This window comes from Colius striatus, chromosome 4, assembly GCF_028858725.1.
Source record: "Colius striatus isolate bColStr4 chromosome 4, bColStr4.1.hap1, whole genome shotgun sequence".
Classification (NCBI taxonomy): domain Eukaryota; kingdom Metazoa; phylum Chordata; class Aves; order Coliiformes; family Coliidae; genus Colius; species Colius striatus.
Genome location: NC_084762.1, coordinates 96,630,695 through 96,644,636, shown reverse-complemented (window position 1 = coordinate 96,644,636; position 13,942 = coordinate 96,630,695). Strand labels below are relative to the sequence as shown.

At 55.4% G+C, this 13,942-nt stretch overlaps 1 protein-coding gene across 2 annotated transcripts in view; it reads left to right on the top strand.

The window, feature by feature from the left end:
• ZC3H3 (zinc finger CCCH-type containing 3) overlaps positions 1-13,942 on the top strand; it is a 198,816-nt gene that overhangs the window by 138,868 nt on the left and 46,006 nt on the right. For both annotated transcript variants that reach the window (XM_061995738.1, XM_061995737.1), the window contains exon 5: positions 2,369-2,562. In XM_061995738.1, coding sequence (XP_061851722.1) covers positions 2,369-2,562 — 194 coding nt within the window. The remainder of the gene's footprint in view (positions 1-2,368; positions 2,563-13,942) is intronic.

The following is a 13,942-nucleotide window of genomic DNA, read 5'->3' as shown; positions in this document are numbered from 1 at the left end:
ATCTGACACCGTCTCCCACAGCATCCTGGCAGCCAAACTGAGACAGTGTGGGCTGGATGATCAGGGAGTGAGGTGGATGGTGAACAGCTTGAAGGGCTGAAGGCACAGAGCTGTGATCAATGGGGCAGGGTCTAGTTGCAGGCCAGTGTCTAGTGGAGTCCCTCAGGGGTGGGTGCTGGGACTGGTGCTGGTCAATCTGTTCATTAATGACCTTACTGAGGGAGCAGAGGCACTGGCAGGGAGTTTGTGGAGTTTGTTTGTCCCCTTCTCTGGAGACATCCCAACCCAGCTGGATGAGTCCCTGTGTGCCCTGCTCTAGGTGCTGCTGCTCTGGCAGGGGGGTTGCACTGGCTGAGCTTCCCAGCTCCCTCCCACCCCTTGAGATCCTGTGATTCTGTGACATATTTGCCCCCAGGGTGTCACTTCAGAGCTTACTGATCCTTCAGAATAACCTTATGGGCAGCAGCTCCCACCCTGCTGTCTCACCTGGTGGTTTCTGGATGTAGGGGAGAGATGGGGAGATGGAAGATAATCCCCAGTGTTACCTGCTCAACCCTGCTTGGCTTCCAGCATCCAGGTGACAGAAGGGGAGCAGCAGCAGCCTCAGGTGACTAGAAACATGATTTAATGGTGGCCATGGCAGTGTGAAGATAGTGGTTGGACTCCATGAGCTTAAAGGTCCTTTCCAACGTGATTCTGTGCTGGAATGTAGCAAAACTCTTGCAAGAGCCAAACTAGGGGGGAAAGGAATAATGATATCAAGGTTGGAGTACCTCATAGTACTGATAATTGTGATACCAAAGCTATCCAAGCTTGCAGAGCTCCATAAAACTGGGATAAGCTCAGCAGAGGCCCCACATTGCTGATTCCCTCATGGGATTGTACCTACAAGTCTTTCTCTGCTTCCTACTGAAAGGCAACAATGTGAGATGGGGCATCAGCTCAGGCTGCCTGGGCACACTTGGAGCCTATTTGGGTGCTCCAGACTGCCCATTAAGTAGTGCATAAAGATGATGTGGAGTGTGTGAGGCATTTGGGTTGATTCCAATGTCTGCAGAGTTTAGGGACAAACACCTGGAGACCTGACCACACATGGTCCCTTTCCCTGTGGCATTGCCATGGGAGAGCTGGGGCCAAGAAATGGCTTTTTGTTGCATGGGGGTGACTCTGCTAAGGGGAGAGTGCTGAAAGGTTTGAGGTTTTTGTGTAAATCATGGGGAACTGGAGCTTCTCTGCCTGCAGCAAGAGTGGCCTTGGTTGCTCCTTGCATCACCTCCATCCTGGAGAAAAGGAGGCTGAGGGGAGACCTCACTTTGGGCAACTCCTTGACAGGAGGTTGTGGCCAGGGGAGAATCTGTCTCTGCTCCCAAGCTATAAGAGACAGGCCAAGTGGAAAGAGGCTCAATTTGCCCCAGGGGAGGTTGAGGCTGGAGCTGAGGCAGAACTGTTTCCCTGAGAGGGGTGTCAGCCCCTGTGCCAGGCTGCCCAGGGAGCTGGGGCAGTGCCCAGCCCTGGAGGGACCCCAGAGCCATGGGGCTGAGCTGCTGAGGGCTGTGGCTCAGTGCTGGGATGGGCAGGGTGAGGTCAGTGCTTGAGTTTGATGATCTTAAAGGTCTTTTCCAACCAGAATGATTCTGTTCTTCATTGATTCCATGATTCTTCTCACTCAGGGCAAATCCCTGACAGAAGGCTGTGTGCAGGGAAGGATCAGTCTCTGCTCCCAAGCTACTGAGAGACAGGACAAGAGAAACAGCCTCAAGTTGCCCCAGGGGAGGCTGAGCTTGGAGCTGAGACAGAACTGTTTCCCTGAGAGGGGTGTGAGCCCCTGTGCCAGGCTGCCCAGGGAGCTGGGGGAGAGAAGAAGATGCACTGGGCAGCTCTGGGCTGCACAAGGGTACCTGAGGCAAAGGTTCAGCCTGGAGAAAAGGAGGCTCAGAGCAGACCTGATCACTCTCTGCAGCTCCCTCACAGGAGGCTGTGGCTGAGGGGTCAGTCTCTGCTCCCAAGTTAAAAGCTACAGGGCAAGAGGAAAGGGGCTCAGGGTGCCCCAGGAGAGGCTGAGGCTGGAGCTGAGGCAGAACTGTTTCCCTGAGAGGGGTGTCAGCCCCTGTGCCAGGCTGCCCAGGGAGCTGGGGCAGTGCCCAGCCCTGGGGGGATCCCAAAGCCATGCAAATGTGTCTGAGGGCCATGGCTCAGTGGTGGCTGTGCTGTGGGAACAGAACTCAATGAGCTGAAAGGTCTCTTTGAGCCTCAGCAGCTCCGTGTTTCCATGATCCTCAGGCAGCCGAGCGTTTGGTCATGAAACAGCAACTCCTTGAGATACCTCCCCTAGTTTTGGGCTTACCTTGACTTCCTCTTTTCTTTCCAGGTCCCCACTGTTAACCCAGACACGTCCCTCAGCTCCAGGTGCCAAGTCCCAGCCCGTGCAGCAGCGGTGGAGGAGCAGAGGCTTCCGCTGCATCGGCGGCGTCCTGTACCGCGTGTCAGCCAACAAGCTCTCCAAGACATCCAGCAGCCCTGGCAGGGGCAGAGACCTGAGCACCAAGAGCCCTGGCAGAGCAGGTGAGCACCAAGGATTTGGTCCTAATCTGGGTCTAAAATCAGCTGGTGGCCCAACTTTGGCGCCGAGGTTGGCTTTTGGCTGCTTGGTCCCAAGCTGTGTGGTGGGTAAGTCGTCCTCTGGCTTCACAGGAGGCACCCTGTGGGTACCAAGGCACATCTCCCGAGCTGTTCTTGCTTTGCAGTAGCACTGAAGGGGGGAAACCCTGTGGAGGAAAGGAAAGGTTTATGAAAACTGAGCTTTACCTAAGTCTGGCTTTACTGAAGCTCGTAAGCTTGGTTAAGCTTGGTTTGTAACCTGAGGAGAGTCTTGGGCAGCTTCCAACAGCACCACAAGGTTAAAGGTGTTTGAGATACTCATCAGATTACATCTAATATTACCCCAAGAAGAGCTGGGAGGATCATTTTGCACATAACTATGGAGCAGACATTCCAAGACATTCCCATTCAGCTTCAGTCACGTTTGTGTGTCAGCTCCTCTTGTGCCTGATGCCTCCAGTGTGGCTCTTGGGCAAGACCAAGTGTTTAACTGTGCTTTGAGTGTTTTGTTGTGTTTCTGCATCTTTCCTCTGTACCTGCTTCACTGACAAATTTAGGGGACAGTGGAGCTGGGAAAGGCAAAGCCAAAGGCCTCGTGTTATTGTTGGATGGGTGAAGGGCTCAGAGATATCTTGATAGACTCAATGCCAAAGTCGTATGGACAGTGGGAAAGTGGATGGAGAGAGGTGATAAACAGAGCAGTGAGAGGTGCAGCCTCTGAACTGCCTCTGCCCCACTTTGTGTGAGTGCTCTGGAGCACCCTGGATAGATTCAAACCCACAAAGAACAGCATTAGGGAGGGAAGGAGCTTTGTGCAGGCACAAAAGTCCCGTCAGCAGGAAAAGCTGAGCTGCTCTAGGATGTCTGAAAGGCAGGAGGGGAAATTAGGAGCAAAGAGGAACATCTCAATAGAGTTTAAACAGCTTCTCCCTGATGCTCCCACGCAGCTGGTGAGTGGTGCTGGAGGGAAAACAGAGAGAGGAAAATGAGGAGCAGGCAGGAGAGAGACTGCCACAGAGGAGAAATCCTTCCTGCACATCTTTGCTGGGGAGGAGGAGGGCAGAGATTTAGCCTAAAGCCCAGATTAGCTGCCTGGGCACTCAGAGATGGGAAATGAAGATGCCTGCAGCTGATGGCAGAGATGAGGAGGCCGTGGAGGCCGGGGGGGTGCAGAGCTGATGGAGCGTTGCTTCAGGTAATCTCCCATCTGAGGGCAGTAACAGGACACTCAGCAGCAGCCTGGGGGCTCTTTGCTGGTGGTTTTGCAACTCAGCTCTGCTCAGGATGGATTTTTGGTGATTGACTAGTCTGCAGCATCCTTCTCACTGCTGGCTCTGCAAATAGGTAGGTGCATGCTCATGAGCATGTGTCCAGCTGTCTTGTTTGGAAGCCTGCAATCCTGCCTGGGAGCTCTTACATCCGTGGCACACAGCACCTGAGCAGGAGCCAGCAGCGTGCCCAGGGGGGCAAGAAGGCCAGGGGCAGCCTGGCTGGGCTCAGCAGTGGGGTGGCAGCAGCCCCAGGGCAGGGATTGTCCCCTGTGCTGGGATCTGGGGAGGCTGCAGCTCCAGGGCTGTGCTCAGTGCTGGCCCCTCACTCCCTGCCACAGGGACACTGAGGGGCTGCAGCTCCAGGGCTGTGCTCAGTGCTGGGCCCCTCACTCCCTGCCACAGGGACACTGAGGGGCTGCAGGGACAGGAGAAGATGCACTGGGCAGCTCTGGGCTAAATGAGAGTACCTGAGGCAAAGGTTCTGTCTGCAGAGAAGAAGGCTCAGAGGAGACCTGATCACTCTCTGACTCCCTCACAGGAGGCTGTGGCTGAGAGGGTCAGTCTCTGCTCCCAAGTTAAAAGCTACAGGCCAAGAGGAAAGGGGCTCAGGCTGCCCCAGGGGAGGATGAGGCTGGAGCTGAGGCAGAACTGTTTCCCTGAGAGGGGTGTCAGCCCCTGTGCCAGGCTGCCCAGGGAGCTGGGGCAGTGCCCAGCCCTGGAGGGATCCCAGAGCCGTGGGGCTGAGCTGCTGAGGGCTCAGTGGTGGCCGTGGCAGGGTGAGGGCTCAGGGCTGGGACACAGTGACTTTAAAGGGCTTTTCCAACCAAAATGATTCTTTGATTGTGTCATCCATCAGTGCCCATGTTCCCTCCCTGCCAGGTGAGTAGGATGCAGAATCATTTTGATTGCTGGGGGCAAGGTGAAACTTGGTCCTGGGCATTGAGCTGCTGCAGCCCTGTGCTGTGTCGAGGCCAGTCTGAGACTGTGAGGAGCAATAAGGGAACTCGTTTGTCACTCAAAGCAAGGGGATGAGCAGGGGTTTTACCACAGCTCATCTGCAACCTGCTGCATTCCTGGTGCAGTGACATGGGGGGCACAGCTTGGGGACAGGGAAGATGTCCTTGCAAACCCATGAGAAGCTCCTGGAGGTGTTTTGAGGATAAGAAAGCTCCATGGGGCCATTGCAATGGTCTCCACAGCTGCTGAGAGCTGTGGCTCTGCTCCCATAGGCCTTGCTGCAGGTTCATGTGTCCCAAACACTACACATGGACTACAGAAAGGACTTTTTGCTTTCCCAGCAGGCTCAGATGTGCCTTAACTCGAGCAAGGCTGGGGGATGCTCAGAAAACATCCAGCAGGGACACTGCTCATCCCCAGTGGGTGCAGGATCACACAGGGAAATGCTCCTTTGCCACAGGGACAGGGAATGTTTCTGCAGTGATGTGGTTTTCACTTTGCCTGTTAGCAAATAGGTAGTGGCATGGTGTGGAAAGCATTTGATACGTTGCAATTAATGAAGCAAGTGTAATAACTGGCTTTGCTCTGCTCACAGAGAACCTGCCCTTCAGTTCCTCCCAGAGCTGCTCAGGCTTGTTAAAACACTTGAAGGGATTGCCATAAAATTGGGGAAAGAAGCAAAAGGTTTTGTCAACACAGTGATTTACAAAGCAAGGCAAAGCCCTGGGCAAGAGGGAAAGCAGCAGCAAGCAAAGGAAGGTTTGACACTGTCTGGGAAACAGCCCTGACCCCAGTTGGGGCACAAGCTGCTGCTGCTGTGCTGGCAGGTGTTGCACACCCTCAGCTGGGGCCTTCTCCAGAGGGGTTTTGCCTGTGTCCAGGAATGATTTTCATCCTCAACTGACGTGTTCCCACCTGGGAAAGATGTGGGGACATAAAAGATAGGGAGAAAACCTGAGGTAAGAGTCGTTGTGGCACAGTCAGGCTTTACCTGCCAGAGGGACAAGGTCAAGGGCAGAGTCCTGCAGCTGGGAAGGAACGACCCCCTGCAGCAGCACAGGCTGGGGATTGACCTGCTGGAGAGCAGCTCTGCACAGACACACCTGGCAGTGCTGGGGGAGAATCAACTGCCCATGAGCAGCAACGTGGGCTCGTGGGCAAGAAGCCAATGGCAGCCTGGGGGCATTGAGGAGAGTGTGGGCAGCAGGGCCAGGGAGGTTGTGCTGCCCCTCTGCTCTGCCAGAGCTGCTGAGGCTCAGCTGGAGTCCTGTGGCCAGTGCTGGGCTGCCCAGCTCAGCAGAGACAGGGAAGTGCTGCAGAGAGGCCAGGGCAGGGCTGCCAAGGTGCTGAGGGCACTGGAGCATCTTCCTTGTGAGGAAAGGCTGTGGCACCTGGGGCTGTTCAGTCTGGAGAAGAGGAGCCTGAGCTCAGGGGGAGCTCATGAATAGTGACAAATATCTCCCTGGTGGGTGTCAGGAGGTTGGGGCAGCACTTTGTTCTGTGGTATCCAGCAACAGGACAAGGGGTGATGGGCTGAAGCTGGAACACAACCAGTTCCATTGGAACATCAGGAGCAAGTGTTGGAGTGTTTGAGTGAGGGAGCCCTGGCCCAGGTTGCCCAGGGAGGGTGTGGAGGCTCCTTCCTTGGAGGGCTTCAAGCCCCAGCTGGCCACGTTCCTGTGTGAGCTGCTCTAGGTGGGAGCTGCTCCTGCAGGGGGGTTGCACTGGATGAGCTCTGAAGGTCCCTTCCAACCCCACCACTCTGTGATTCTATGCCCATCCAGTCCAGCTCCCCATCTCCCCCTGCCTCAGTTTCCCCACACAGCATCTTAGGGCAGACTGAAGACACGAGCTCATCCTCTGCATCATGGAATAGGATCACAGAATCCTTTTGGTTGGAGAGAGACCTTCAAGTTCACCAAGTCCCAAAGCCAAAGGATGACAGATGCTCCCAGACACCATTTCAGATGAGGTGGGAGGGAGAATTCCACAATGTCTGAGAGAAGGAGGCAGATAAGCATAGCACAGGGAGCTGTGTGCTGGGGAGAGAAAAGTGCACGCTCGGCTCCTTGTTTACCAGCTCATTTTAGAAGTGCTGAGCCCCACAGAAACACACTTGGTGTGTTTGCAGGGATGATGAAGTGCTCAGAGGCACTGCTGGGCTGGCCCAGGGCTTGTGTGAGTGCTGCTCTCTCATCTGCTGAGCAAATGCAGGGAGAGGCTGAAGACTTGGACAGCCTGAACACGCTGGGGCTGGGTGGTGGAGGGGTGAGGAAGGTGTTGAGGGGTGGAGGAGAGGCCACCCCAGCACAGGAGGATTGGCAAGAGTGGAAACTGGGGCATTGCTTTCCTTGGGCTTCAGCTGGTGTTGTGCTGGGACACACTTGTGCTCAGCCCCTTTGAGCTGGTCAGGGTTGCTCAATCCCTTGCCCCTCTTGAGCTTGAGCCTTTGGCCCCTTTAAGCTCAGTTCCTTGTCTCTGGGGTTGCTCAGTCTCTTGCCCATCTTGAGCACAGTCCCCTGACTTCTTCAGGCTCAGTCCCTTGCTTTTGGGATCACTCAATCCCTCGACTCCCTCAGTCTCATTCCCTTCTCTTTTGATCTGCTCAGTCCCTTACCCCTTTGAGTCTGATCTCTTGACTCCTTTTGAGCTCAGTCCCTTACCTTTGGGATTGCTCAATCCCTCAGACTCTTCAATCTCAATCCCTCAGACCCTTCAATCTCAATCCCTTCAGTCTCAATCCCTTCACTCTGGCATTGCTCAATCTCTTGCTCCTCTTGAGCTCAATCCCTTGACCTCTTCAGACTCAGTTCCTTGTTTTTGGGGATTACTCAATCCCTCAACCCCTTCAATATCAATCCCTTGTCTTTGGGATTGTCCCTTGGCCCCATCATGCTCAACCCCTTGCCTTGGGATTACTCAATCCTTTACCCCTTCTGAGCTCAATTCCATGTCCCTTCAATCTCAATCCCTTGCCTTGGGATTACACAATCCTTTACCCCTTCTGAGCTCAATTCCATGTCCCTTCAATCTCAATCCCTTACCTTGGGATTACACAATCCCTTACCCCTGTTGAGCTCAATTCCATGTCCCTTCAATCTCAATCCCTTACCTTGGGATTACTCAATCCTTTGCCCCTCTTGAGTGTAATCCCTTGCCCCCCTCAATCTCTATGCCTTGGCTTTGGGATTACTTAATCTCTTACCCCTTTTGAGCTCAGTTCCTTGACTCTGGGGTTGCAGATGCTGGTGGTAGGGGCCTGGTCTCCTCAAGGAACACCTTTAGATGCAGCACTGGTGTAGACCAGAGTTTGCAGAGCCCAGGAGATGCTCTGCAGCAGCCGCTGCAGGCTCCTTGCAAGCATCTGCTCGTACAACAGCAAACCTGGGCTGTGCTTCATTAACTGAGGTTGCTTCAGTTCATAAAACAACCCATGACCACTTGAACCAGGGCCATGCATGATCCTGTGAGGAGCTGGGGTGCAAAAAGCTGTGCTGGTGCAGTGGCAGCTCATCCCTTGTTATGCTGTTACCTTCTGGAGCCCGAGGGCTTCTGCTGTCCGGTGAGGAAAATAAATTACCCCCAGCAGCTGCTAGTGCTGATCATCTGAAACACTGGAACCCACTTAAATGAATAATAATTAAAGAAATAAATTTCCCTGAGTGCCAGCCTCAAAACTTTTTGTTCAGCAATAAAGAGAAGGAGAGCTCTGCAAAATGAATGGCTCTGCTGCTCCCGGAGCAGAGCCTGTGCTGCTCCCTGAGAGCTGGCCTAAAGGAAGCCTCTTCCTTCGTGTCAGGCTCAAAGCCCTTCCCTTTGGATGAGCAACATTAAATAATGGGGCTCTGGGATGACCCCATTGTACAATCATGGCATCATTTTGGTTGGAAAAGAACTTCATGGTCATGGAGTCCCAGCTCTCCCCTCACAGTGCCACGGCCACCACTGAGCCCTCAGCAGCTCAGCCCCAGGGCTTTGGGATCCCTCCAGGGCTGGGCACTGCCCCAGCTCCCTGGGCAGCCTGGCACAGGGGCTCACACCCCTCTCAGGGAAACAGTTCTGCCTCAGCTCCAGCCTCAACCTCCTCTGGGGCAACTTGAGCCTCTTCCCTCTTGTCCTGTTGCTTGGGAGCAGAGACTGACCCTCACCTCACTGCACCCTCCAGTGAGGGAGCTGCAGAGAGCTCCTGTGTGCCCTCAGGCTCCTCTTCTCCAGGCTCAACACCCCCATTCCCTCAGCCGCTCCTCACAGCACTTGTGCTGCAGCCCCTTCCCCAGCTCAGTGCCCAGCAAGAGGCAGCTGAGCAGGAGTGTTGGAGTTGGGTAAAAGCATCTTGGAAAGCATCACCAAATGGTTTGGGTTGGAAGGGATCTTAAAGCTCATCTTGTTCCAACTCCCTGCCATGGGCAGAGACACCTTCCCCCAGCCCAGGCTGCTCCCAGCCCCATCCAACCTGCCCCTGGGCACTGCCAGGGCTGGGGCAGCCACAGCCTCTGTGGGCAGCCTGTGCCAGGGCCTCCCCACCCTCCCAGGGCACAGCTTCTCCCTCACATCCCATCTCAGTGTCCCTCTGGAGCCATCAGCCCCTGTCCTGTCCCTCCAGGCCCTTGCACAAAGTCCCTCCCCATGTTTCTTGGGGGCCCTTTAGGGACTGGAGGCTGCTGGAAGGTCTCCTGGAGCCTTCTCTAGGCTGAGCAGCCCCAACTCTCTGACCTGTGTCACAACAGAGGAGCCCTTGGATCATCTCCATGGCCACCTCCAACAGCTCCATGTCCTTAAAACAATTGCTCCTGAGAGCAGCTCCTGACCTGCCAGTGCAAGTCTCTGCCAACCTTTCCCCAAAGGAAGGGAACCAAGTTGCAGACGAGCGACTCCTCCAGCCCTGAGATACACTTTGCCTTTACAGAAAGCTCCTAACACATGGCTGGGTGTTGGAGGAGGGGTGCAGGATCCATCCCACCCCTTTCCATCATTCCTTTGTCCTCATGGAGTCAGTTAAAGGGACAAACTGTGCCTCTTGCCCATCAGAAGCTGGAGTCTGAAGCTGCAAACGCCGCAGGGCCCCGTGGGCTGTGGATTCCTTCAGAGCAGCAAGGAGGAAGGGAAAGGAGGGGGGGGGAAAGAATCAAGGAGTTAGTCTGTAGCCCCTTCTATTAATCATAGCTGTAATCATGCATTTAATGAACATGACAGCTCGCTCTCCCTCCGGAGAGACGCTGCCTTAGGTACAACCATCACTCCTGGCCCAGCGGCCGCGGCTCGGCGTGATGCATGAAGAGCAACAAGCGCCGTCTGCACGGGCTGAGGCTTTGCTTACAGATGATGTGCCTCAGAAGGACTGCAATCACGAGGAAAGGCAAGAGGAGCAGCAGAGAGGGAGAGGGAGAGGTGGGGGAAACACACCTGTCCCTTAGGATGGGTATAGAATATCAAGCCTGACGCCGCCGTGCTGTGTGGAATCAGTGCAAAAGCCCTTCGTGTGCAGTTCCTGATGCTCTCCCCAGCAGCTTCTCTCTTGTTTTCCCCCCCTCCTTTCTCTTTTTTTCCCCTGTTGTTCTTGCTGCCTTTGAGCCTGCACAAGGGAGCAACTTGCCAGGCCACTTGTTGAAGCCGCTGCAGCGAGGGGCTTTTGGGAGCACAGGGAAAGAGCGAGAGGGGCTGTGGGAGCTGCTCTGCTGATGTGACAGCAATGCTGCATCCCCTGCTGCTCCCCGAGGCTGGAGAGCAATTGGGGAGGAGGGCAGGACACATGTGGGGTGGCATACTGTCCTGCAGAATCCAAGTGTGTGTGTTAAACATGCTGAGGTTCACCAAGGGCAGAGTCCTGCCCTGGGGAGGAACCAGCCCAGCACCAGCACAGGCTGGGGGGCACCTGCTGGGGAGCAGCTCCAGGAGAGGGACCTGGCAGTGCTGGGGGGCAGCAGCTCCCCATGAGCAGCAACGTGGGCAAGAAGCCAATGGCAGCCTGGGGGCATTGAGGAGAGTGTGGGCAGCAGGGCCAGGGAGGTTGTGCTGCCCCTTTGCTCTGCCAGAGCTGCTGAGGCTCAGCTGGAGTCCTGTGGCCAGGGCTGGGCTGCCCAGCTCAGGAGAGACAGGGAAGTGCTGCAGAGAGGCCAGTGCAGGGCTGCCAAGGTGCTGAGGGGCTGCAACATGTGTGTGAGGAGCAAAGGCTGCAGCCCTGGGGCTGCTCAGCCTGGGGAAGAGAAGCCTGAGCTCAGGGGCACCTCAGCAACACTCACAAGGACCTAAAGGGTGGGTGTCAAGAGGTTGGGGTCATACTTTGTTGTCCAGTGACACAAGGGGTGATGGACAAAAGCTGCAACACAACCAGTTCCACATAGACCCAAGGAGCAAGTCCTTTGGTGCTGAGGGGAGGGAGCCCTGGCCCAGGCTGCCCAGGGAGGGTGTGGAGGCTCCTGCTCAGGAGGTTTCCAACCCCAGCTGGACACGTTGCTGTGCCCCCTGAGCCAGGGGCAGCTGCTGGGGCAGGGGCTGGGGCTGCAGCAGCTCTGCAAGGCTCATGTTCAGCTGACTGTAGGTTAACATCCCCAGGTGCTTTTCTGCCAGACAGCTTCCCAGTCCCTCTGCCCCCAGCCTGCAGCATCCCAACCTGATGTTTTACCAGGTCTGGTCAGCACACTGGAGGATGCACCTCACCCCCATTTTGCTCTAGGTGACATTGGTTCTCAGGTGGTTAAACTGCCTCCAGGCTGTGAGTTAATTCACAGCAAGGGCCTGGAACAGGAGATGCACAGTGCCTGTCCATGTATAATACCATGACTCCTTGCCAGAGGATAAAAACCGGTCAAACCACCCCCTGTCCTCCCCCCAACACTGTGCCATGGATGTCTTTTTGCTCTATATAACGTAAAAGCATGTGGCTGTTGCCCCCTTCACTTCTTTAGTGATTCCTCCTCCCTGGCCAAGATGTGCTTGTGGAGGCTGCTTTAACTAAAAGGCTGTCACACAGCCATGGGAGTGTGTTGAGCCCCCTGAGTCTGCTTTTATGCCCGGGTATTAAATATTTAGAGAGGTTGTCTGGTGCCTTGGGGAGCTGGCTGCTGGTGTGGCCCATCTTGCTGAGCTTGCTTGAAGGAGTATTAAACATAATTGCAAAGGGCTGAGGGATGCTCTATACCCTAATGGTCACACTTTAATTTGGGTCTTTCTCCCTGCATCACACGGGAGGTCAGGCTTGCTCGAGCACGTTGGCCTCGTAACCCAGGGCCTCGCTCAGAGATGCTCTGTGGCAGCTTTGGAGAGAGCTCAGTTGTAGAATCACAGGATGCTGGGGGTTTGGGAGGGACCTCTAAACATCATCCAGCCCCAGCCCCTGCTCCAGCAGCTGCCCCTGGCTCAGGAGGCACAGGAATGTGTCCAGCTGGGGTTGGAAACCTCCTGAGGAGCCTCCACACCCTCCCTGGGCAGCCTGGGCCAGGGCTCCCTCCCCTCAGCACCAAAGCACTTGCTCCTTGGGTTTAAGAGGAACTTTTCATGTTCCAGCTTTTGCCCATCACCCCTTGTCCTGTCACTGGACACTACAGAAAAGAGTGTTGCCTCATTCCCTTTGCAAACACCTTTTAACTACTTACAAGTGTTCCAGAAGGACAGGGAGCTGCTGGAGAGAGTTCAGTGCAGGGACACAGAGATGCTGGAGTGGAGCATCTGCCTTGTGCTGAAAGACTGGGGGAGCTGGGGCTCTGCAGCTTGGAGAAGAGACTGAGGGGTGAGCTCAGTCATGTCACAAACCCATCAAGGGTGGGTGTGAGGAGGCTGGAGCCAGGCTGTGCTCAGGGATGGCCAATGACAGGACAAGGGGCAACGGGCACAAGCTGCAACAGAAGAGGTTCCAAAGCAACACAAGGAAGGATTTGTTCCCTGTTGAGGTGAGGGAGCACTGGCAGGGGCTGCCCAGATGGGCTGTGGAGGCTCCTTCTCTGGAGACATCCCAACCCAGCTGGATGAGTCCCTGTGTGCCCTGCTCTAGGTGCTGCTGCTCTGGCAGGGGGGTTGCACTGGCTGAGCTTCCCAGCTCCCTCCCAACCCTTGAGACTCTGTGATTACTGAGGTCCCTCATCAGCCTTCTCCAGGCTGACCAGTCCCAAATCCCACAGCCTTTCCTCAGAAAGGTTGCACAGGGAGTGCTGGATGCCTGTTGATGGATGAGCATGTGCTTCCCACTTTGAGCTTGTGCTTTGCAGAGGGAGCAGCTGGGGCTGTGCCAGCAGCAGCAGCCCGAGTGACAGCCCCGGCGCAGGGACGAGGCGCTGCCGCGCTATCAAATCCCACTCCCTCACTCCCAACATGCCTGGGCTGGCAGGTGAGTGACTGAGCTGTTTCTCCAACCACCTGGAAAGCTGAGAAACAGCTTTTAGGTGTAATTTATTCTTTCCCACACCCAGACATGGATGGTTTGATTGTGGCAGGAGCTGGGTTTCCCCACTTGGCTGCAGGGAGCGATTTGCTGGGCTGATGGCACGAGTGTGTGAGCTGCCCAGAGGGGGGTTTTGGCACAGGATCAAAGGATCTCAAGGGCTGGAAGAGACCTGGAAAGCTCATCCAGTGCAACCCCCCTGCCAGAGCAGCAGCACCTAGAGCAGGGCACACAGGGACTCATCCAGCTGGGTTGGGATGTCTCCAGAGAAGGAGCCTCCACAGCCCATCTGGGCAGCCCCTGCCAGGGCTCCCTCACCTCAACAGGGAATAAATTCCTCCTTGTGTTGCTTTGGAGCCTCTTCTGTTGCAGCTTGTCCCCATTGCCCCTTGCCCTGTCATTGGCCATCCCTGAGCACAGCCTGGTGCCAAAGGGAAAGGTCCCCACTGTGTTTGGAGCTGACAAGCAGCTGTTTTGATGTGGCCTTTCCAGAGGTTCCACAACATGGGGGTCTGTAAGAAGGAACCTCACCCATCTGGGCTCTGGGAGCTGCTTGTTTGGGGTTAGGCAGTGAGATCTTTGAATGGTTTGGGTTGGAAGGGAATTTTGAAGGTCATCTGGTCCAATCCCCCTGCCATGAGCAGGGACATCTTGCACTCCATCAGGTTGCCCAGAGCCATATCCACTTGACCTTGAATAAGGTAGGGCATCTACCAGCTCTCTGGACAACCTGGGCCAGTGT